The 24,128-nt window shown below is 42.8% G+C and overlaps 1 protein-coding gene across 1 annotated transcript; it reads left to right on the top strand.

The window, feature by feature from the left end:
* The first annotated feature begins 516 nt into the window (after window positions 1–516).
* DRC8 (dynein regulatory complex subunit 8) lies at window positions 517–23,899 on the top strand. The gene is made up of 7 exons (XM_083732853.1): window positions 517–624; window positions 7,571–7,655; window positions 14,463–14,535; window positions 20,074–20,153; window positions 20,800–20,842; window positions 20,932–20,998; window positions 21,467–23,899. Exons 1-7 carry the CDS (start codon window positions 591–593, stop codon window positions 21,580–21,582), a joined length of 498 nt encoding a protein of 165 aa, XP_083588979.1. The 5' UTR covers window positions 517–590; the 3' UTR covers window positions 21,583–23,899.
* Window positions 23,900–24,128: the final 229 nt, after the last annotated feature.

Below are 24,128 nucleotides of genomic sequence, written 5' to 3' on the forward strand. Positions count from 1 at the left end.
GAACCAGAACATCCCTCCTCTGCAGCTGGTCAAGTCAGTGTGCATGGGGCTCAGTGTTGGTGGGGTTTTTTCCCTTCTCCTGCAAAATGACAACTTACCTAAAGTGGGGTTTTGTTTTGTTTTTTCTTACAGCACACTTATGCTAAGGTGATTAGAAAAAAGTCTCTTAAAATGCCCTTCTCCCCCTTCTGCTAGACCTTCTTGCCCTCCCTTCTAGCAAACCCGTACCTTGGCCCTGAGAGCATAAAGTGTGCGTGTGAGAAAGTGCGCGCGCGCATATTGCTTTGGAACTGGAGAGCACTTTACGCAAGCAGTGCAATGCAATGCAATGCAGCCGCTATGTGTACGATATATACAGGAACAAGAAACACAGCGCATTTCAAACTGCTCCCCGTGCATTTGTTTCCTGATATTTCCCCATGCCCGCTTTCTTAAGCACCCTCTCCTACGCGAGCACCGCAATGCAAGAACACGTAGGAACGGACCGACACACAGAAATCCGCCTGTGCGCGTTGCCACCACGGAGGCGCTGGAGAGGGAGAAGGCCTGTGAAGCTCCAGTGTCTCCATGGCAACCGCCAAGGAAACAGCATGGCGACTGAGGACAAGGAAGCCGCTGCAGCGGGTAAGGGCAAAGCCTCCGGGAGGCTGAGGAAAAGCAGCTGGCTGATTCTCTCAGCCTTTATCCCCTGTGCTATCCTTAGGCTGCGTCTTGTGGAGTAGTAGTGAAGCCCAGAGAACACAGGTTGGGCGGGCGGGTCGGAGCCCCGCTGGGTCCACGCGCGCGCCTGCCTCCCTCCCACCCTGCAAGATGGCACGTTCATCTCCAACATGGCAGAAGAATTCAGCAGGATGCCTTTCGAGAGCGGCCCCAAAATGTGGGGGTTGCCGAACTGCCTGAATGCGAAACTTGCTCCACATCCTGCGCTGGAAATATTGGCCCGCTGCCTTCACACTGTCACACGCAATTTCTTCAGCTCTTTAACTGCTTTACGCACATATTTCCCATATTTCACAGAATCATAAGAGTTTGAAGGGACCTCCCCCCAAGGTCATCTTATCCAACCCAGGCAACCCAGGAATCTTTTCCCCAAAACGGGCACAACTGTGAGATTAAGAGTCTCATGCCCTCCCAACTGAGCTATCCCATATAGTTTTATTTTGCTTAACAAAATCATCAGTATTAAAAATATAATGTGCTTTTTATAAGCAGGGCACAATTCAGTTTGCTGGGGACACCCAGTCAGATGGGGTGGGGCATAAATAATAAATATTATTACTTATGTCAGAGGCGTTGCACATTAATTCACATTTATCTGTACAGCCATACTTTGGGATAGATGTGCTTCAAGTTAAGTATTTTTGGGTTGCGCTCTGTGGCGACTCGGAAGTAACAGAGAGCATTTTGTTGTGCGCGCATGCGCAGACGGTCAAAATGACATCACACACATGCATGGAAGCGGTGAAACGCGGCCCGCGTTCGCTTCAGGATGCAAACGGGGCTCCGGAACGGATCCCGTTTGCATCCCGAGGTACCACTGTATGCAATAAATAGATGCCCTTTTTGGACAGTCATGCCACATATTACATTTCTCCAGGGCTGAAAGTAGCTACATGTTTTGCCCAGCATAACAACAGTGTATTCCTATCTGCCCCATCTGCAACAAAACATGTCTCTCCCATATCAGTCTCTACAGCCACAGGAGGTGCTGTAACTCTCCAGTGGTTTGACTTTACCCTCAAAGGTGCACTCTTCCATTTTCTCCTGAGACAGATACCTACCGAAATCTACATTAGCATGTGTGACTTGGTGGGCTATAAATTCTTTTTTGTCGGTTAGTAGGTTTAGTGGGCTATGGGACGCGGGTGGCGCTGTGGGTAAAACCTCAGCGCCTAGGACTTGCCGATCGCATGGTCGGTGGTTCGAATCCCTGCGGCGGGGTGCGCTCCCGTTGCTCGGTCCCACCACCTGCCAACCTAGCAGTTCGAAAGCACCCCCGGGTGCAAGTAGATAAATAGGGACCGCTTACCAGCGGGAAGGTAAACGGCGTTCCGTGTGCTGCGCTGGCTCACCAGATGCAGCTTGTCATGCTGGCCACGTGACCCGGAAGTGTCTCCGGACAGCGCTGGCTCCCGGCCTATAGAGTGAGATGAGCACACAACCCTAGAGTCTGGCAAGACTGGCCCGTACGGGCAGGGGTACCTTTACCTTTACCTAGGTTTAGTGGGCATATTTGTATAGCAAAAATAAAATACACTGGGTTAGGCTATGGGCGTAGCCAGGCTGAAAGTTGCAGAGGGGAGTGCAGGACCTCAGTTAAGTATTTTTTATTGATTTACTTGATGGGGGGGAGCTGCCCCTTGCCCCCCCTTGTCCAAGCCTAACTTGGGTTAGGCTCAAGTTGTAAATCCCATTGATTTATATAAGATTTAAATTTAAGTGCTTAATTGCCATTTATTTAAAGGTGTATAAACATGCATGCATACGGTAATCTCTAAATTCCCTATCTGAAATAGGTGCCCTATATAGCTGATTAACAGAGTGTGTGCATGGTAGTGATTCACCTTGTTTGGTGTTATAACCTCTTAGCTGAAAACTTTAAATATTAGGAGGATGGGAAATTTCCACACTTCTCCCCAGCAATTATTTAATATTTCAGAAGACTTCAGGAATGATCTAGTCTTCTGTTGGATATTGCCAATAAAAAAGCTGAACACAAGAAAGATAAAAGCTTTTTTTCCTCAAAGAGGAAGAGTTTATATAAATTGATTTGATGACTGGTTCTCAGAAATGTGGTAAACAGCATTTCCCTAAAAGCTCACTTTCAGAATTATATGATACACAAGTCTTGGTCCTACTTTTTATTCTGTGAGCCGATGCTCCTGTATAAATTAGAAATTTCAGTAGATGTTCTTTGTCTCTCTCTGAGCAATAACAGTCACAGTATTGACTAATAATTAATCTTCAGGGTATTGTCATGCACAGTTTCCAAGAGCTTTCAAGGTTAAAGCATCTCTTGAGTCTTATTACCTTGAAATATTCTTTGTATGTCATTTTGATCAAGGTTTTGATATACAAAACATTTTGTCTACAATAATCTCCATGAACTCAGTGAGACTGCTGATAAGTTAGTACTCTTTTAATTGTGGAAATATTCTCATAGACATATGATAAATGGGCTCAACCATGAGCCATTTCCTCAGTTGTCATGTTTCTTATGCTCTCAGTTGCAATGTTTAAGGCAATGACTATTATTAGGCATATAACATACTTTTTTTTTTTTTACTTCAGAAAGGTAAAATGGCTTTTGTGACATGTAAAGTAAGGTTTCTCTAACTAGGGTTGCCATATTCTGAAGAGCAAAAAAGAGGACACATTTGCGGACTTCTACTTTTAACAATGGGGACGCGGCTGGCGCTGTGGGTTAAACCACAGAGCCTAGGACTTGCTGATCAGAAGGTTGGCTGTTCGAATCCCTGCAATGGGGTGAGCTCCCGTTGCTTGGTCCCTGCTCCTGTCAACCCAGCAGTTCGAAAGCACATCAAAGTGCAAGTAGATAAATAGGTACCGCTCCGGCAGGAAGATAAACGGCGTTTCCGTGCGCTGCTCTGGTTTGCCAGAAGCGGCTTAGTCATGCTGGCCACATGACCTGGAAGCTGTACGCCGGCTCCCTCGGCCAATAAAGCGAGATGAGCACCACAACCCCAGAGTCGGTCACAACTGGACCTAAGAGTCAGGGGTCAATTTACCTTTACCCTTCTTTTAACAATGGATCGCTATGACGACTCTCATTTTACATACCCATGAAAAAGAGGACGTGTCCTGGAAAAAGAGGACATATGGTGACTTGTCCCTGTTGATAGTGCACAAGCAGTATCAGTCCATGGTGTAGAAACTTGAATTGGGTCACAAAGTTGTCTTATGAACATTGCCAGGAATGGCTATATCCTTGCATCCAATACTGCATTTATTTGCGTTGTTGGTTACTGGCAGAAATACCCAAAAGTACATATATTTGCTTCCATGTGTGATGGCCTGGGATTCCGATTCAGAGGATGAACCAGAGGAATCCCAGCCTGCACAGGAGTCCCCGCCTCCAGGGCCGGCTGAACTGGGGCAAGGCCTAGATGCTGAAGAGCCTGCACCTGTGGCAGAGCACCAGGAGCTGGCCCCAGGTGAAACCCTTCTGGCCCCAGAGGTGCTTGAGGACTCAGTGGCATCAGGTGAGCCTCCTCCAGGGCCCAGTAACCCTTCGGCCTCTCCTGATCTGCAGAGGCTTAGGGCAGAGAGGCGAAGGGAACTGGTTGCTCCCAGGAGGAGTGCTCGCCTTAAGGCCAGAGGAGGCGGGGCTCCTGGGGGCCGGGACCGCCCCCGGCCTTAGAAGAGGATAAAAGCCTAGTCAGCCCAGTCCCAGGTTGCGGGAGCAACGTCGTTGTTGGCTTCGGACCCTCCTGTGTTCCTGACCCCTGCTCGGCCTCCTGTTCCTGACCATCCGGTGCTCCTGTTCCCTGCTCGGCCTCCTGTTCCTGATCATCAGGTGTTCCTGTTCCCTGCTCGGTCTCCTGTTCCAGCGTTCCTGTTCCCCGCCCGGCTCTCCGCCTCGGACCTCGCCCCTCGTCGTGTGGACTCTGCTTACGCCCACGGTACCTTACCCCCAGGACCAGCACACCATGGGTGGTCCATTTCGATCAAATGAAATTGCATTTGCAAGTAAAAGTAGTGCAAGTTTTTTTGCAGTTCATACATTTTTGTTAGTTTGGACTGAAATCATGTATTTCTAACTATTCTCATGTTAGTTCTGCTGAGTTTAGTAGCAGTTCCTTCACTGTAAGTGTGATTATGAATGCTTTAGGATCATTGCTTTGCCTCAAGAGCCCAGTGCACCATGGAAACAGGAGTTGCTCCACCTCAAGAGGTTGCTGTGCTGTGAAGACAGGAGTAAACTAAGAAATCTGAGTCCTGAGCTGTTGGGAATGCTGTTCCACAGAACAGAGGCAACCACACTAAAAGCCCTACTCTGTGTTACTGCAGAGCAGTTTCTGAGATGTATGAAACTTGCAGGAGAAACTCTCCCAAGGATTGCAGTGATCTGCTGAGGGTATAACGCCATCTCTCAAGTAACCTGATCCTGAGCTGTATAGGGCCTTATAGGCTAGTGCCAACACCTTGAACTTGGACCAGTAGCAAATTGGCAGCCATTGCAAATCCTACAAGGAGAGTGTAGTTTGTGCCCGAATGAACCTACTGTAGCCACTGCTGCAGCTCTGGACCAACACCAAGAGTCGGCCCACATAGAGTGAATTTACTATGCTATGAGCACCCTGTGATCCCTGAAAGCATATGCTACAATGCATTTGCTAAATTTGAAAGCTGCCACAAGATTCTTTGTTGGTTTTGCTGCAACAGATGGACATGGCTACCATTCTGGAAGTCCTTATTCTGAAAATTAACATGGAAGAAGAATACAAAATGGTCTGTCACATTTCAGAGTTATGTTAGATTTCCCCCCATCAGCTGTCCGGTTTCTTCTCTTTACCAGTTGGGGTACTGTCATTATTATTATCCAAGCTAAACAATGTTTCCATGCACTCTGGCACTCGTCATGGTGTCCCATTGAGGCAGAAGCAGTTTAGTCATACTGGCCACATGACCTGGAAAACTAACTGTGGACAAACACTGGCACCCTCAGCCTGAAGCGTCCAGGGGTGTTTTACCTTATGCAAGGGAATAGCATAAAAACTACTGGGTACTGTTGAGAACAGTCAGAAAAGCTGATCTGAAAATTCCTGCCTTCCCTATCCTCAAAGAGATGGAACCAAAATAACTTACTAAGAGTCACCTAAAATTTCCCAAATATCTGGGACCACTGCTGATAATATTTTATTGGGGTTGCCACCTACCGTATGTGAATTAATGCAATTTGCATAGTTTATACCATGACAAATAATCACGTTAAATTAAAACTCATTATAAAGCTACCATTTAATTATCAAGTTTAAAATGCTGTGAATAAAAGGTCTATAGTTCTGGAAGTAAGCATGAATAATTTCACCGCTTACTATCAAGCTAAAAAAACCACACACATCGTAGCCAATAAATAAATAAATTAAGAAAAAATGTATATAGAATATACAATGTTCTTTATTGCAAGGAAATGAACAAATAATAAATGTATAAACACTACTATTAAATTCTTAGGCCAGTTTTAATATGTTGTGTTACAGTATTAGCCAGTATTACACATTGTATCTGAAGAAGTGTGCATGCACACGAAAGCTCATACCAAGAACTAACTTAGTTGGTCTTTAAGGTGCTACTGGAAGGAATTTTTTTTGTTTTGACTACGGCAGACCAACACGGCTACCTATCTGTAACTGCATCTTAATCAGTATTCCAGTGTATTCTCAAAAACACAACTGTTCAACAGGCTTTGACTTCTAGCATATAACCACTTAAAGAAAATGGACAAAACACTCCAAACCTTCCTTGTACAAAGATGTCCTCAATCAGCAGTAAGGGTGCAATCCTAACCCCACTTACCTGAATTCAAGTTCCACTGAATTCAACAAGACCTGCTTCTGAGTAGACATCATTAGCATGGTTCTGTAAATTATCCTTCACTGTAACTTGCAATAGAGTAGCTAGTGCTAGTACTACTCAGAACAGATCCATTAACATTAATAGACATGGCTAACTTAGGTTCATTAATTTCACTGGGTCTCTTCTGAGTAGAACTTAGTTGGGTACAATCCAGTGTAAACCTATCCTGGTTAATTAGTATATTCAGCACCCTCGTCATGAAAATTTATTTATATCAAAATCTTCAGTAAGTATGCATGCAGATCTTTTATGCCTTTAGACCTAAAATGCATTTTAATAAATGAATAAATAGCTGGTGTGTAGGTAACTGGATGAGGTTTGTGGTGTGACAGACACCAGTTGCCATGGTTTGATCTGAATCAGCTATGGGGATGTGCTATTTTCCACTGTGAGGAAGGCTCCCATTACTACCAACGGGAGCTTGCCTTCCACTGCAAATAGCTGATGGAGCGGGGGACGGACTCTGGTTCTGCTTGGGACTGTGCGGGGCAAATGTTTAAAACCCCCGAACATCAATGCCCAGATTTTTGATTTTTTAAAAATCATGCTTGCCAGGGTTAGAGATGTGAAAAATGCATTTAGTTTAGCCCTAAGATGACCAGGATGAGGGAGGCAACATCTTTCCAAAATGTCATTACCAATTGGAGTTTTTCAGAAATGACTAAAGGGACAGATTCAAAGAAAGCGGATTGAGGAATTTCAATTACATTTCACCGACTTTCTGTTTTACTTGATATACTGCCTTCACACAAAGGAAATTGTTTTCAGAGCGACTCACAACACACAAAGTAAACAAGCAAAACTTATAAATAATATGTTTTGCTAAATGCCTTATCTGATAAAGAATTACAGAGAACTCAGAAGTTTCCTCACTGTTTTATGACACTTTGGTTGGTTATAAGAAAGATCTTGTCATACTGTGGACAAGAGAAATTATATATAACACATTCATTATTGTTTCATTTTGCAGAGTCTGCAATAACTGAAATCCATAAGAAGATCACCGAGGCCTTTGAGGTGTTTGACCATGAGTGTAATAAAACTGTGGATGTCAGGTCTGGAAGATCTTCTTTCAGAACTATTACAATGTAACAGTGTTTTAGAGTGCAAGAAACCAGAGTTGGTGTATATTGGTATACAGTGGAACCTCAGGTTAAGAACTTAATTCATTCTGGAGGTCCGTTCTTAAGCTGAAACTGTTCTTAACCTGAGGTACTACTTTAGCTAATGGGGCCTCCCGCTGTCTCCGTGCCGCTGCTGCATGATTTCTGTTCTTATCCTGAAGCAAAGTTCTCAATCCGAGGTACTATTTTTGGGTTAGCGGAATCTGTAACCTGAAGTACCTGAGGTATCACTGTACATTTGCCCCAGGGCTTGTGAATTAGCCTCACTCCTTTTGAGGCAGCAGCAGCTGCCATTGACACTGCCTTGCCAGCACTCCGGGGAAGCTCCTGAACTATACAGTGGCTTTTAGGGAGCAATGAGAGGATGGAGGTGGGGACTAGGCAGCTGGTAGTTTCCCTTTGCCTTATTTGAAGTACTCTTGCAATACTTCTGGCATCCGCACCAACTTAAAGGCATTTGTAAGGTATTTCGGAGGCAAGGATGACAGAACTGTATAGGATGCCCTTTTAGCTATTTCAGTTTCTAGAAAGGTTAGTCACAGCAAAAGCTACAGCATTAGAGTCTTGTGGTACCTTAAAGATGAAAATAATATTTATTATGGCATTATAACAAATAGTTCATAAATTGATAAAAGACTCTTAGTTCATAAATTGACAAAAGACTCTTAGATTGTTTTTTAGCAGTTGTCTCCTACAACAGCAACTTAACTGGGTTATAGCATCATCCTGTAGAATTTTGTTTCCATACAGATATGCAAAGGGGAAAAAAAAGGATTACTGTATCTTCTTTAATTTTCTTTAAAGGATACACATGCCCAAAATCTTGCAACACTTTCTCAATAAGCACAGTTCCTTGATTTCATCTTTAATTTTTTTACTAAAGAGAGCTGCTGGTACACGTTTAATTAGCCACTAGGCTTGTATCTCTGGTCTCAAGAGCACCGACTAAATCTGAAGTAATTTTAGGTATCTAGTCACTGTAGGATGGGAGGTATTTGTTTGTTACTATGTTATGTATTTTTGTGTTTTTATATTGTAAACCACCCAGGGATCATTGGATGAAGGGTGGTATAGAAATTTAACAAACAAACTGTTCAGTTTTTGTTAATTGATTCTCATGAAAACTTACAGATTCTGGCTTCACACAATTAACTCAAGGCAGTGTCAATTTACTCTTGGAAGAAAGCCAAGGTCTGCTTGACCTAGAAGCTACTTACTCTGATTGGTTAACGACCAGCACTCAACTCTGTTATCTAGGAATGCTAGCACAGTTTGTGTTAGGTGGGTGTGTTAGGAGAAGAAGTGCTGTGTATGGTTAAGAGAGAGAGAGAGAGAGAGAGAAAGGATTTATTTTGCTTTGTTTTGTATGCAGAAACTCTGCTGGTTTTATTTTTCCTTTTAATAAATCCTGTAAATAGTTATTCTGAGTCTAGCTGACTAGTCATTTCCACCTCAACTAGCTTCTTCGGCTGTGCAGGAAAACTCTGCTACGTTTGGGCTAAAGCCATTAGAGCTATGCCTGACACTTCAAAGTTCCAAGAGGTTATGGATATTGTGCTGCCAGCCTGAGTTGTGGTGGTGTCAGCATCAGCGGTGTTGGTTCCAGTAGTTCCAGAAGTTGTTGTTCCTGTTGGTGCAGCAGATGGACACTGGCTGGTTCCTGACTGCTGTGAACTGGTAACGCAGTGGACACAAGGACAACAGCTGCAGCGTGCTTGTGCTGGGTGCTGTGGTTCCTGTTTTCTCTCTCGGTGGTCGTGAGTAGCTGGTTCCGGGTTCCAGGGACATCGCTCTCAAGATGGCCTCTCAACCAGTTCAGATGGCTTTTGAGCGTCTGAATGACTCCAATTACTTGCTGTGGTCGGAACGCATGCAGGCAGTGCTGCAGAGGGATCGTCTCTGGCAAGTGGTGAGTAAGTTTCCTGCGAAGCCTGATGATGAAGACCTCGATAAAGACCAAAGAGCAAGGGCCACAATTGTCTTGGGGCTGGAAGATTCCCAGTTGCCGTATCTGAGGGGAATCAAGACAGCTAGAGGTGTGTGGCAAGCACTTAAAGAACTCCATGTGCGTGAGACAGCGGTTTCCAAGCTGTTCATTCGCAAGGCATTGTACAAGGCAACGTTGCAGCCTGGGGTTACAATGCAGGAACACCTACACAGTTTACAGTTAAAGTTTACTGGGCTACAGGAAAGAGACTGTGTGTTAGACCAGCAGGAGAAGGTGGCTATTATTTTGAGTTCTCTCCCGGAAAGCTGGGATAATTTAGTTTTGTCTCTAGAAGACATACAGGAGCGTGATTTATCAGTCAGTTATGTTACTGGGCGTTTGATTGAAGAATGGCAGAAGAGGCAAGAAAGGTCGTTTGCTGCAGAGGCTTCTACAGGCGGGCGGTTTGGAGGGAGTTCTCATGCCGTGCCAGAGGTGAAGCAAAAGCAGCGTACCGGTGAGGAGTCAACGTTTGCTATTAGGCGTTGTTTCCGATGTGGGTCTTCAGCGCATCTAAAACGACAATGTCCAGAGTTGGTCAAGTCTCAGTGGCCGGTGCAGGAGCAGAGACATGATCAGCAGCAGCAGCAGCGAAAAAAGAAATTCTTCAAACGAAAACAGTCGGTTCAGCTGGTGACCGCCGAGGTCAAGATTGCTGATGAGAAACAAGCTGTCTGGGTGGTCGATTCGGGAGCATCTTGGCACATCGTAAATTCAGATGAATTGTTTGTTTCCAAGAACTCAGCACAGCGCAGCCAGGTGGCTCTAGCGGACGGAAGTACTTCCGAAGTGATTTCGGGGGGTGCAGTTTTTGTTCCTTGTCTTCGTGAATGCCTGCAAAATGTACTTTATGTGCCTTCATTAAGGAGCAATCTGATGTCTGTAGATTGTTTGCTAAAAGCTGGGTTTAAAGTGTATTTTGAAGGAGACAGTTGCATTATTAAGAAGGCCGGTGAGATTTTAGGCACTGCTAAGTCAGAGGGAGGCTTGTTTTGGCTTAAAGCAGGATCTCAAGTTGCAGCAGTAGTCAGTAAATCTCAGCCTGCAGTGAATAACAAAGCTATACATGACAACTGTGTGCACTTATTGCATAGGAAAATGGGGCATGCTTGCTGGAAAAGTGTACTAAAAATGTCTGAATTGGCTGATGGGAGTAATTTAAAGAGTTGTAACAAGTACCTTGATTGTAATGTTTGTAAAAAGGTTAAAACCCACAGAGTCTCTTACCCCAGAAGTGACAGAGTTAGTGAGTCACCGCTACAGCTGGTTCACATGGACTTAATTGGTCCATTTCCTGTAAGCAGGGGTGGATCGCGTTTTTCATTAACAATTGTGGATGACGCCACACGTTACTCTTGGGTTTTTCCCATGAAGAATAAGGGTGACGTGTTCACTAAGTTTAAAGGCTGGGTGGCATCTGTGGAAAGATTTCTGTCCCTTAAACTCAAAAGGATTCAGACGGACAGAGGTGGCGAATTTATGTCAAATGCTTTTAGAGATTGGTTACAAAAGCGTGGCATTGGGCATAGAAAAACGAACGTTTTTTCCCCAGAGGAGAATGGCGTTGCAGAGCGAAAACACAGATCTTTACAAAATATGATGTTTGCCATGCTTGATGATGCTGATTTGCCCATGTCTTATTGGGGGGAGAGCATGCTCACCGCGTGTTATCTCCAAAATAGGCTCTTTCATCAAACAATAGGTACAACTCCGTACTTTAAATTGTTTCAGAAAAAACCCAAAATTGACCATTTGCATGTGTTTGGATCAAAAGCCTGGGTATTAATTCCAAAACAAATGAGAAAGAAGGGAGATCCTAAGACCAAACAGTTAGTGTTTGTGGGTTACCAGGAGCTGGGAAAAGGTTTCCGCTTTGCTGAAGGGACAAATGGCATTGTGATCTCCAGGAATGCCAGTTTTTGTGAACATAGTGGCTGGGAGAGACTACATGCCAATACTGAGGTTTGGTTTGAACCTTCCCAGGAGCTTCATGACTCTGAAGGTAAACATAGAGAATCAGAGTCTGAGGGGGAGGAAAGTTCAGATAAGAGCTCTCAAGAAAGTGGAATTAGCCAGAGACCAGTTGCTACGCAACAAAAGAGAGGTCGTAGTTCTGAGGAGGAAAGTGGGTCAGAAGAAAAATTTTCTCCCAGAAGGTCTAAAAGACAAAACAAAGGAGTGCCTCCAGTGCGTTTTTCTCCAGATACTGCAAATGTGTTTAGTGTAATTGCAGAGCCCAAGAGTTTTCAGGAGGTGTTAAAGTTACCAAAAGAGGAGGCAGAGCTCTGGAAACAGGCAATGGAGGAAGAGATGTCCTCTCTGAATGAGCACAAGGTCTTTACACCAGTAGCAGCGCCTGAGGGGGCAAAGATTGTAGGCTGCAGGTGGGTGTACAAACTTAAACCACTGGTGACAGGAAAGTACAAATACAAAGCTCGTTTAGTGGCTCAAGGATACTCTCAGAGGCCTGGAAATGATTATGACAAGACTTAGGCCCGGTTAGGACATATCTAGGGTTGGAAGTGTGCTGGGCCCAAGATGGCAGCTGCCTAATTAGTCAGCAGAACAAGGTTAAACAACTACTGACTACATACAGGATGCAGGATTGCAAAGGGGCAGTGGTGCCTATGGATCCAGGTTTCATAAAAACACTTCATATAGATGAGAGTCCTGAATTTGAACATCCTGATATATATCATTCTGTAATTGGAAGTTTATTGTATCTAGCACAGTGGTCCAGACCTGATATTAGCTACGCAGTAGGCATATTGAGTAGATTGGTCTCAAAACCCACACTAAATGCCTGGAAAGGGGTAAAACAAGTTCTGAGATACCTCAAACAGACAATTGGCTATATGTTACAATTAAATTCTTCAGAGGATGAAATGTTGAGTTGCTTCTGTGATAGTGACTGGGGAAATTTGCCGGATAGAAAATCTGTCACAGGACTAGTCATAATGGTCGGTGGAGCTTTAATCAGCTGGCGGTCACGCAAGCAAGACGTTGTAAGTGTGTCATCAACAGAATCAGAGTACGCCGCATTGAGTGAATTGTGCAATGAGGTGATTTATTTCAAGCATTTGTTAGCAGATTTAAATGTAAATTGTGGAGAACCAGTACAAGTTTACATTGATAATCAGGCTTGTATCACCTTAAGTAAAACAGAGGGTTTCAAATCACGTTCCAAACATATCTCTGTAAAATACCAAAACGTACGTTGCTGTGTACAAGACAATATAATCACATGTACTTATGTATCAAGTGAAGAAAATGTAGCACATGTATTAACTAAACCATTGGCAAAGATAAAGAACAAGCAAATGTGCAAGGGTTTAGGTTTGCTGGAAAAATAATCTCTTACATAGGTGTTATTTGATGTTAATTGTCCAGCAGAATCTGTGAGGGGGTGTTCAGTTTTTGTTAATTGATTCTCATGAAAACTTACAGATTCTGGCTTCACACAATTAACTCAAGGCAGTGTCAATTTACTCTTGGAAGAAAGCCAAGGTCTGCTTGACCTAGAAGCTACTTACTCTGATTGGTTAACGACCAGCACTCAACTCTGTTATCTAGGAATGCTAGCACAGTTTGTGTTAGGTGGGTGTGTTAGGAGAAGAAGTGCTGTGTATGGTTAAGAGAGAGAGAGAGAGAGAGAGAGAGAAAGGATTTATTTTGCTTTGTTTTGTATGCAGAAACTCTGCTGGTTTTATTTTTCCTTTTAATAAATCCTGTAAATAGTTATTCTGAGTCTAGCTGACTAGTCATTTCCACCTCAACTAGCTTCTTCGCTGTGCAGGAAAACTCTGCTACGTTTGGGCTAAAGCCATTAGAGCTATGCCTGACACTTCAAAGTTCCAAGACAAACAAACAAACAAACAAACAATAAACAGACAAACACACACACACACACACACACACACACACACACACACACAAAATATGTTCATGCGAGGGACATTTCCTGTCCTCTTCTTCCTCCTGCAGCTGTCTGTGCCCCCTAAAAATCCTCTCTGGAGGATCAGGAGTCAGAACCTGCCATGAACTGGTTGGACACAGAAGAATGGTGGGAGGAATCCGCTGGGAAACCACCAGGGGAAGAAGGCTCAGAGCTCAGGGAGTGGTGGTGGGACAACAATGGTTATTAGAGGGAAAAGAGAAGGTGTCAGAAGTTGAAGAGGTAACAGGGCTTAGTGAGCTGGGAGATACTGTGGCAGAGAGAAGTCCAGAATCAGAGGCAGAAGCTAAAGCAGGTGAGTGGGAGGAGGGAAGTCAAGAAACAGAGATGAGTCAGGCTGGTGATGAGTCACTGGTGTGTCTTCTGTTGAGACAAGCTCCCCTCCCCACTGACTCCTAGAGCCAGAAAAGGCATGAAGCAGGAGGAGCAGATGCAGACAAGGAGGTGCAGTCTCTGATTGCTTGGAAAAAGCCTGGAGAAAAGGGGACATAGATGGCTGAAGGGAGGGACTTTTAGTCTAGACAACTGATTTCATGGGGTAAAGCCTACCGTACTGCTGCACTCATTAGGCCTGACACAAATCCAAGTCTGTAAAGATCATGTTTTTGCTAATAAAGCGTTAACTCCAATGTCAAATGGTGTGATTTACTGGCCAGCTTCTAAGCAATGTTTAAGTAGGGTATGTTTAGGTAGGGTATGGGGAGCTGCTGTGTAAAAGAGGAATTGCCCACAACTGTAGCTGCTAGAGATTTGTATTGCACTGTAGATTTATTAACAAATATATTCTTTCTTTCAGGGAGATTGGTACAATCATTAGGTCATTAGGATGCTGCCCAAGTGAAGGGGATCTACATGATATGATTGCAGAGGTACTTTATGTGTTTTTTAAGTTCTATCATTTTATACAGGAAATCTGATCTCTCTTCCTAAATTAACAAAAGTCAGAAATACCATATGGAGGAACTGCCTTTATACCCATACCTAATGTGCATCATTTGTGCACAGTTCCATGAGTGTGAGAGCAAAAAGACTGAAGCAGGGAACCTTATCTGTGGTGGAAACCCTTGCGAGAATTAAAATTCTGCAGGGACAGGACTTAGCTGTGCACCCTCACTCTCCTTGCACCTTTGTTTATACCTGACAAGAGCAAATGCCCAGATAGGGCTAATGACTTTAACCTCAGGACTGTCTAATCAAATTGCCCCTGTGTAGTAAATACCAGTTTTCAGGAAATACTCAACTGTGAAATTGATGAAGTAAAATAATGGTTCGGTAATGCTACAGGCTACTGTATCAAAAGTGAATGCAGTCAATAGGTCTTAGAAGTATAACTTTACTTTTGTGGATAAAGCACTTCTGTAACAATTCCTTAACTAGTGGTCTATTCTACACATTGTCACTAGACTGCCTCTGTTCTTTTCTGATCTTGACTATGAATAGTTTCCTGTTCTTCATGGATGCTTTCCTTCTTCCAAGAGAAATAATTGCTTCAGTGTAAACAATTTCATATAATAACATTTTATTCTTTCAAAAATTCTGTTTTGAAGGAGCAGTGTTTTGTATAAATGTACTGTTACCACTAGAGGACAATGTTGAGTTACTGAAAATACCCACTGTTGCTTGTCTCATGTAGTCTTGGGAGTATTATGATAATCAACAAATTGGATGTCAACAAACAATATGTTTAAAACAACAAGCTTTAACCTATATAATTGTTAGAATCATCTTAGTATCCTTGTTAGAATCTTAATTTTCATCATCATCATCACTTTTAATTTGTATACTGTATTTCTATTTTACAATACCCAAAGTGGTTTACAAGCTGAAGAAACAAAGAATGTACACCTTATAATAATCTAATCCAATACAAAAATGTGATAATAAAACATAACTTTAAAATAAGCAACTTACATCAAATAAAGTAATATTCAACAATCCATTAGAATAGTATAGAATAATATTAAATATCAGCATATAAAAATTAAACATAAATCCGCTCTTAACGATTATAATAAAAAGATTCTAAACCATAATCAATAAAACAATGGCAAGTCATGGTGCATAAAATAATACAATACAAATTGAGAAGCAGAGACTGGCGATAGCGACGGCGAAGAAGAATTTCTTCACCGCCTCTATTGCATCTGCAGAAAACAGCAGCAGAAGACTTTTTCAGGTGGTTCACAATTTAGCGGAACCACCTGTAACATCGGGGCCCAGTACGGGCCACATATTCTCCTGCAATGATTTTGCAAAGTTTTTTGCAGATAAAATCGCTCAGATTCAGGAAGAAGTAGACTCCACCGTGGGAGCAGGGCCGGGGCGGGAGAGTGCTAGAGTTCTGTCTAGTCAAGTTGAGTGGGATTAATTCCAATCTGTTACCTCCGAGGATGTGGACAGGCTGCTTGGATGAGTGAAACCAACCACCTGTCTCCTGGATCCTTGCCCATCCTGGCTTATAAAAGCTAGCCGGGAAGGACTGGGCGATGGGCTTCGTGGGGTGGTGAATGCGTCCCTCCGTGAGGGAGCCTTCCCAGACCCACTGAAAGAGGCGGTTATTAAACCGCTTCTTAAAAAACCATCTTTAGATGCGGCCACAATGGCCAACTATCTTTTTTTAAAAAAAGATATTTATTAAAGATTTTCTTAATACAATAGAAAAAACAAACAAAATAACATATAATTTTACAATAACCATATTTTCTTCACTTCTTTGGAATTCCTCGCATCTCTCGTTCCTGCGTTCCAAGTTTTTCGAGCTTTACCCAGCAATTTATCGCCTTGTTTCAATTCTTATATTATAATTTTCCAATATTGTGTCTCTAGTTTTAGATAATTTTACCCAAACCTTAAAAGTTTAATTTTAGCGTAATATTTATCCAAAATTTATCTTTTCTTATATTTTCATTTATCTTAATATTCCTTTTAACTAGCTTAATGGTGCCATATTGTTAATAATCTTACATCTTTCTTAACACTCATACAATTTACAATATTTTTGTAAATAGTCCTTAAATTTCTTCCAGTCCTCCTCCACAGCCTCTTCTCCCAGGTCTCGGATTCTGCCAGTCATTTCTGCTAGCTCCATATAGTCTATCAGTTGCATCTGCCATTCTTCCAGTGTGGGCAAATCTTGTGTTTTCCAGTGCTTGGCGACAAGTATCATTGTTGCAGTTGTTGCATACATAAAAAATGTTCGGTCCTTCTTTAACACCCTCTGGCCGACGATGCCCAAAAGAAAGGCCTCTGGTTTCTTAGGGAAGGTATACTTAAATACCTTTTTCAACTCGTTATATATCATTTCCCAGAAAGCCTTAACTCTAGGGCAGGTCCACCAGAGGTGAAAGAACGTTCCTTCAGTTTCTTTACATTTCCAACATTTATTATCAGACAAATGGTATATTTTTGCAAGCTTGACTGGGGTCATGTACCACCTATAAATCATTTTCATAATATTTTCTTTCAAGGCATTACATGCCGTAAATTTCAAACCGGTGGTCCATAACCTTTCCCAGTCTGCAAACATGATATTGTACCCAATGTCCTGTGCCCATTTTATCATAGCCGATTTGACCGTTTCAGCTTGTGTATTCCATTTTAGCAGCAAATTATACATTCTTGAAAGTACCTTAGTCTTAGGTTCTAACAATTCCGTTTCTAACTTTGATTTTTCCACCTGGAATCCTATCTTTTTATCCAACTTGAAAACTTCTTTGATCTGAGCATAATGTAACCAATCTCGCACTTTATCTTTTAATTTCTCCAAACTTTGCAACCTCCAATTATCTCCATCTTTTTCTATTATTTCCCAATATTTCAGCCATTTGGCCTCCATATTGAGTCTTTTCCGGGCCTTAGCTTCCACACAATGGCCAACTATCGCCCAGTCTCAAATCTTCCATTCTTGGGCAAGGTGATAGAGCGAGCGGTTGCCGAACAACTCCAGGCACGCCTGGAAGAAGCGGACCATTTGGATCCCTTTCAGGCCTCATCATGGGACTGAAACTGCCTTGGTCGCACTGGTTGATGATCTCCGGCGGGCTAGGGACAAAGGTGAGAGCTGTTTCCTAGTTCTGCTGGATCTCTCAGCCGCGTTTGATACCATCAACCATAACATCCTTCTGGACCGTCTTGAGGGGCTGGGAGCTGGGGGCACTGTCCTACAGTGGTTCCGCTCCTTCCTCCTGGGCCGTGTTCAGAAAGTGGTGGTGGGGGATGAGTGTTCAGACCCCTGGGCTCTCACTTGTGGGGTGCCTCAGGGTTCTGTCCTCTCCCCCATGCTTTTCAACATTTACATGCAGCCGCTGGGAGAGATCATCAGGAGGTTTGGGCTGGGTGTTCATCAGTATGCAGATGATACCCAGCTCTACCTCTCTTTTAAATCAGAACCAGTGAGGGCAGTGAAGGTCCTGTGTGAGTGTCTGGAGGCGGTTGGAGGATGGATGGTGGCTAACAGATTGAGGTTGAATCCTGACAAGACAGAAGTACTGGGGGACAGGAGGCGGGCGGGTGTGGAGGATTCCCTGGTCCTGAATGGGGTAACTGTGCCCCTGAAGGACCAGGTGCGCAGCCTGGGAGTCATTTTGGACTCACAGCTGTCCATGGAGGCACAGGTCAAATCTGTGTCCAGGGCAGCTGTTTACCAGCTCCATCTGGTACGTAGGCTGAGACCCTATCTGCCTGCGGACTGTCTCACCAGAGTGGTGCATGCTCTGGTTATCTCCCGCTTGGACTACTGCAATGCACTCTACGTGGGGCTACCTTTGAAGGTGACTCGGAAACTACAACTAATCCAGAATGCGGCAGCTAGACTGGTGACTTGGAGCGGCCGCCGAGACCATATAACACCGGTCTTGAAAGACCTACACTGGCTCCCAGTATGTTTCCGAGCACAATTCAGAGTGTTGGTGCTGACCTTTAAAGCCCTAAACGGCCTCGGTCCAGTATACCTGAAGGAGCGTCTCCACCCCCATCATTCTGCCCGGACGCTGAGGTCCAGTGCCAAGGGCCTTCTGGCGGTTCCCTCATTGCAAGAAGCAAAGCTACAGGGAACCAGGCAGAGGGCCTTCTCGGTAGTGGCACCCACCCTGTGGAACGCCCTTCCAGCAGATGTCAAAGCGATAAACAACTACCTGACATTCAGAAGACATCTTAAGGCAGCCCTGTTCAGGGAAGTTTTTAACGTGTGATATTTTACTGTATTTTTGGTTTTTATGGAAGCCGCCCAGAGTGGCTGGGGAGGCCCAGCCAGATGGGCGGGGTATAAATAATAAATTATTATTATTATTATTATGGAGGGTGGGGCAAGGCAGGTGGAAGAAGGCAAGGCAGTAATAAGAACGCATCCTATTAATGTTCAGTGATTCTCCCAGCATGTTTTCAAACTGAGATAGGATTGTCTGCCAATACAAAGTGTATGTAGCATATTTTATTTAGTGTATTTTATTGAGTCATTATATTTTGCTATATAAAATTTCTATTTAAGAGTCTGCTCTGGTATAATGTGGAGACCAATCTCCCATGACTTACCTAAGATAGAAAAGCAAAGTGGCATCAGATAGCTTTCTGCACTGTAACATATCACTGGTGTCAGCTGACCCAGGTATTAGGTAAATGAAATCTATCTATAACTGGCCTCTCGTAGTATAATTTGTGCTAACATGTAGGCTGCCTGCTAATGGTTGCAAATCTATCAGGAGTTGAAATACTGTATCGAGGAACTACAAGCACTATTCCTAAATTATTTGGGGACCAGGTTGTAATTCAGTTGCAGAGTGCATGCTTTGCATACAAAAGATTCGGAGTTCAAGACCTGCCAGGTATAGCTAAGAAAGACCTCATTCTGAAACTCTGGGGAGTTGCTTCCAATCAGCATAGATAAACCAACGGTCTGACTCTGTATAAATCGGCTTCCTTTGTTCCTATGCTGACATCAGAGAAACCCCAAACTCCTTTTTTTAATATTGGTGCGAGGTAGTTTAAAGGGGACGTGTTCGTGGTACATTCTGCAGGCATTCTGCTCCTCCTGTTTTAAGCATCCACTGATTCAGACTTTCACCATGCACTCCCACCCTGATTATGCCCATGCAGATGCATACTCTGGGCCCCGTGTCTGAGCACTCTGCTTTGTGTGAAGGCAATCTGTATGTGGCCAGTGTCACTGATCAGCGAGGAAGGAGAGGAATGGGGACTGGTCTGATGTCTGCTCTCCACATCTCACTGCCCTCTGCTACAGATGTCCTATTCTCAGCATCAGTCCATGGGTTCAATGCATCCGTGTGAAGGATAATATATTTGCCTTTCTTTTATTATTATGTTTGCAAATATCTACTAGCTTAAACTTGAGAAAACTCGTTTTCTTTTCTGTTTGTCTGTATTTCATCTTGCTTTTGTATTCTTATTTTTAGGTAGAAGAAGAAGAACCAACTGGGTTTATTCGTTTGGAAAAATTTCTTCCCATGATGACTAGAGTGTTGACGGAAAGAAGGTGATTTAAAAAAGGACCTGTTTATATAACTTGAGTCATGCATATATTTATATAGAGTGGGCTATTGGGTTGTTGTTTATATTTTTATTATGTATTTTGTGGTTTTATATCTTGATTTTCTCTGTGAACCACTCTGAGGCCCCCGGGTGTAGGGCGGTATATAAATTCAAATAATAATAATAATAATCACTCTCACACATCTAATTTTATTCAAGGTTCTTTTATAAGCTGTACAGACAAAATCAGTTTTAAAGTATAAGCTTCACTGTGAAAAAAATATAATAGATTTGTTTTTAAAACTGGGCATGTCGATTCTACTATTCTTCCACTGTATTGACTTCATTGTGTATGTCCTTCTAGAGACTTTCTCTTAAATAAAATGGTAACAAATTCCACGGGAAGATATGCTGAGAACAAAAATTGGCATGGATAATGACTTTACCTAATTAGCAGTAGAAAGTAAGCATCATCATAAGTAATTCATAGACCTCTGCTTAGAGGTCTTTCTCAGAGCCCAGATTGCAACAACAAATGATACTCTTCTTAAAAGAGAAGAGCAAGGCAGTGGTGCTGCTGCAGCAAAGAGACTGGGGCACAACTGAGATACATAACACCACTAAGTATTTTTTTAATTGAATCATTTCAGGTACCGCCCAATTCCAGAAGATATTCTTTTACGTGCATTTGAGGTCTGTATCAATTAAATTCTACTTATGGAGGAAAATACTACTTAAACCAAGAGAAGGAAGGGTAACACTTTATATTCTATTCTTTTTAGGTTTTAGACCAGAATAAATGTGGTCATCTTACTAAAGATGAGTTGGTCAAGTACATGACTGAAGAAGGTATATTTACAAGATGCTTTTGCTGTTCTTAAGTGCAGACTCCACAGCTATATGTGGTCAGCTCCCACCTCTGCCTCTGATAGTGCAGGAACCCGGAAAAGGGCCTCTGAGAAGGGCCAAGGTTTGGAGGGGACCCCAATTTTGGGGATTCGTAGTTAATTTTCCTTTCTGAGAATGATCTTAATAATCAGGCAGGCTCATGTGGGGGAAGGTGGCCCTAAAGACACTTGAATCGCAAGCCATTAAAAGTGAAAACCAGCACTTTGAATTGTGCTAAGAAGTTACCAAGTTCATCTGTTATATGATTAAGTGTGTATGCAATGAAAGAAAAAGTACCCGGGTCTGTGCTTCATTCTTGGTGTGATTGAAAAAAACGTATGGTAAATAGCAAGAATGCTTGAGAAGGCTGAGCAGTAATAAATAAATAAAAACGATAGCCATTTGCAAATATTCCTGTTTATGCTGCAGGTGAGCCTTTCACTCAAGAAGAAATGGAGGAAATGTTGTCTGCTGCTGTGGATCCAGAAACAAATAATGTTCGCTACAAAGACTACATCTCAATGATGGTTGTGGATGAAAACTAAGGACTTTTTGTGTAACTCATATAGGTCTGAACCTTTTGCTTGGTGCTTGTTGATTAACATCATTGGAATTGTTCTGTATTTGCCATGAGGTTGCAGCAGAGGCTTATGTTGAAATAATTCATCTATGAAAATATTATCCTTTTATATACTTAGTAAAATACAGAAGTTGTAAAAAGATAGTTTTCAAATGTTGATCAGTTTGGATAAGAAAATAAGAAAACTTCAGGTTATGCAGAGGAAGCACGAACCACTGGGTCCAGCAGAATTTATTCCCAGGTAACTAAGTATTGGATCCCAGCCAAAAACTACAGTATGAAGTATTATAATTCTTATTTATTGAATTTATATACCGCCGTATACCTGGAGGTGTCAGGGCAGTTCACAGAAAACACGTACTAGGGAGGAAAAACTCACTCCCAAGTAAACATGCATAGGTTACAGAACAAAATAATGAGGGGTAACATATTATTATTAATTGCATTATTAGTCTTTTAAAAATGAAAAATAGAAATAATTTCATGAATTACTTCAGATGTAGACAAAACTAGGAAGAGTTGTGCTTCAAGTAAATAAGTTATGATGTAACTAACATTTTGAAGGCAAAACTATTAGAGATCAGTTCATATTTAACATTGATCCTTATATTTTGGTCTGCATAGATGCAAACTTACCAGATGTTTTGATTTATAGCAAAACTCTTTCAAACTATAGGACTTTGATCTGACTTCATTAAGGAAGTTATGCAAACTAGTCAAACAGTCTAGTTGTTTGTTGAGACTTGAAATCTGTGGAGGAGTTGTTATTGAAAGGATTTTCTGTAGCTAAAAGCAGAGCACTGGTGAAGCTCTTGACTTGGGAACACTCTTTCCCCATTGTTCCTAGAAAATAAGTTTCTTGACTTCCAGGTATGCTGTAATGCTTCTCTGTTTATTCAAGGTATTACTTCCCCCTCCATCCTAGGGGTCTAGTTTGCATTTAAGAAGATTCTGCTGACTAAATTGTGTTTGCGGTGGTGAAACTCTCTTCAGAGGTTTGCAGCATCACAATTTCTTGTTGATTCTCCTTAATAGCTATCTTGGAGTAGGCCAGGGAGGCCTGGTTAAGAGTAAGGTGGCAGTGTGCTTAAACCTTTTTACAAACACACTTGGAGATATAGTCCTGCCCCAGAAAGAGCAAATAAAAGACAAAGCAGGGGATAAGATGTGCATGATCACAAGGCCTCTCTGTATGATGGATTTACAGGAAGTAGATGTGAAAAACTTAAGAGCAAGTGAGACCTTGGGCCAACCCATGTGAAAAACGCTGGACTCATGAAATTGAGTTACTTAGAAAGTTCCTACCACGAAAGCAAATGCAGGTTTTGAATATTTTTAGAAGAAATATTGTCTGTTAATTCACATTTACTTGCATTATCATGGTAAAAGTAACTTGGAGGCAAGATGGAACTCCTGCCTTCACTTGCCCCACCTACAACAAAACATGTCTCTCCTGCGTTGGTCTCTACAGCCACAGCAGGTGCTGTAACTCTCCAAAGACTTGACTTTACCCCCAAAGGCACACTCTTCCATTGTCTCCCGAGTTATAAAGATGCCAACAACTACCAGATGGAACCCTTTTAGAATGGCACAGCTGCCAGTTGTCTAAGATACAGTAGCCCAATGACCTTTTATGGAACCATCCCCTTATGTAGGAGCCAAACCACTGCAACCTAGTGACTCCTACTCCTACAGAACTTATCTTCAGGATACTACCAATCAATGGTATCCAAAGTCACAGGTCAAGAATAAGCAACAGGGCCACACTCTTCCCTGCCTTCTCCTAATAAAAGCCATCCATCAAGGTGACCAAGGGCAATTTGGTCCCATAGCCAGGCCTGAACCCAGACTAGAATGTGTTCAGATAATCCGTTTCCTCCAAAAGTACTTGCAGTTGAACAGCTACCATCCTGCTGAGCACATTCCCCCACCCTGGGGATATTTTGCAGCAAGCCTTCAGAGCTGGCTTTTAAAGGCACAGTTGTACTACTGCTTCTATATGGGAAATAAGTAAAACCACTGCATGTAAAGATGCGTTCATCACATCAGTCTCCTCCAGCTCACTTGAACTAACTGACAAGCAAGCACTAAGAAGGGAGGCACTTACCCAGGCAGCCACAAGCACCTTGAGTCCTCAGGACTTAAAAGCTGAAGCAGATCCCATAACACCAGACATGCTGGACATTTCAGCTGCATCTGTCTCAACTATGGTGTTTAAATTTACACAGAAGCAAGCAACTTTATCCTCAAAATGGCTGACAAATTTTTCTTAGCAGGCACCGAAGAAGAAGAAGAAGAAGAAGAGTTTGGATTTGATATCCCGCTTTTGTTGTTGTTGTTTAGTTGTTCAGTCGTGTCCGACTCTTCGTGACCCCATTGACCAGAGCATGCCAGGCACTCCTGTCTTCCACTGCCTCCCGCAGTTTGGTCAAACTCATGCTGGTAGCTTTGAGAACACTGTCCAAACATCTCGTCCTCTGTCGTCCCCTTCTCCTTCTTCCCAGCATCAGG

The sequence above is a fragment of the Podarcis gaigeae genome, assembly GCF_964106915.1.
Source record: "Podarcis gaigeae genome assembly, chromosome: 3".
Lineage (NCBI taxonomy): Eukaryota > Metazoa > Chordata > Lepidosauria > Squamata > Lacertidae > Podarcis > Podarcis gaigeae.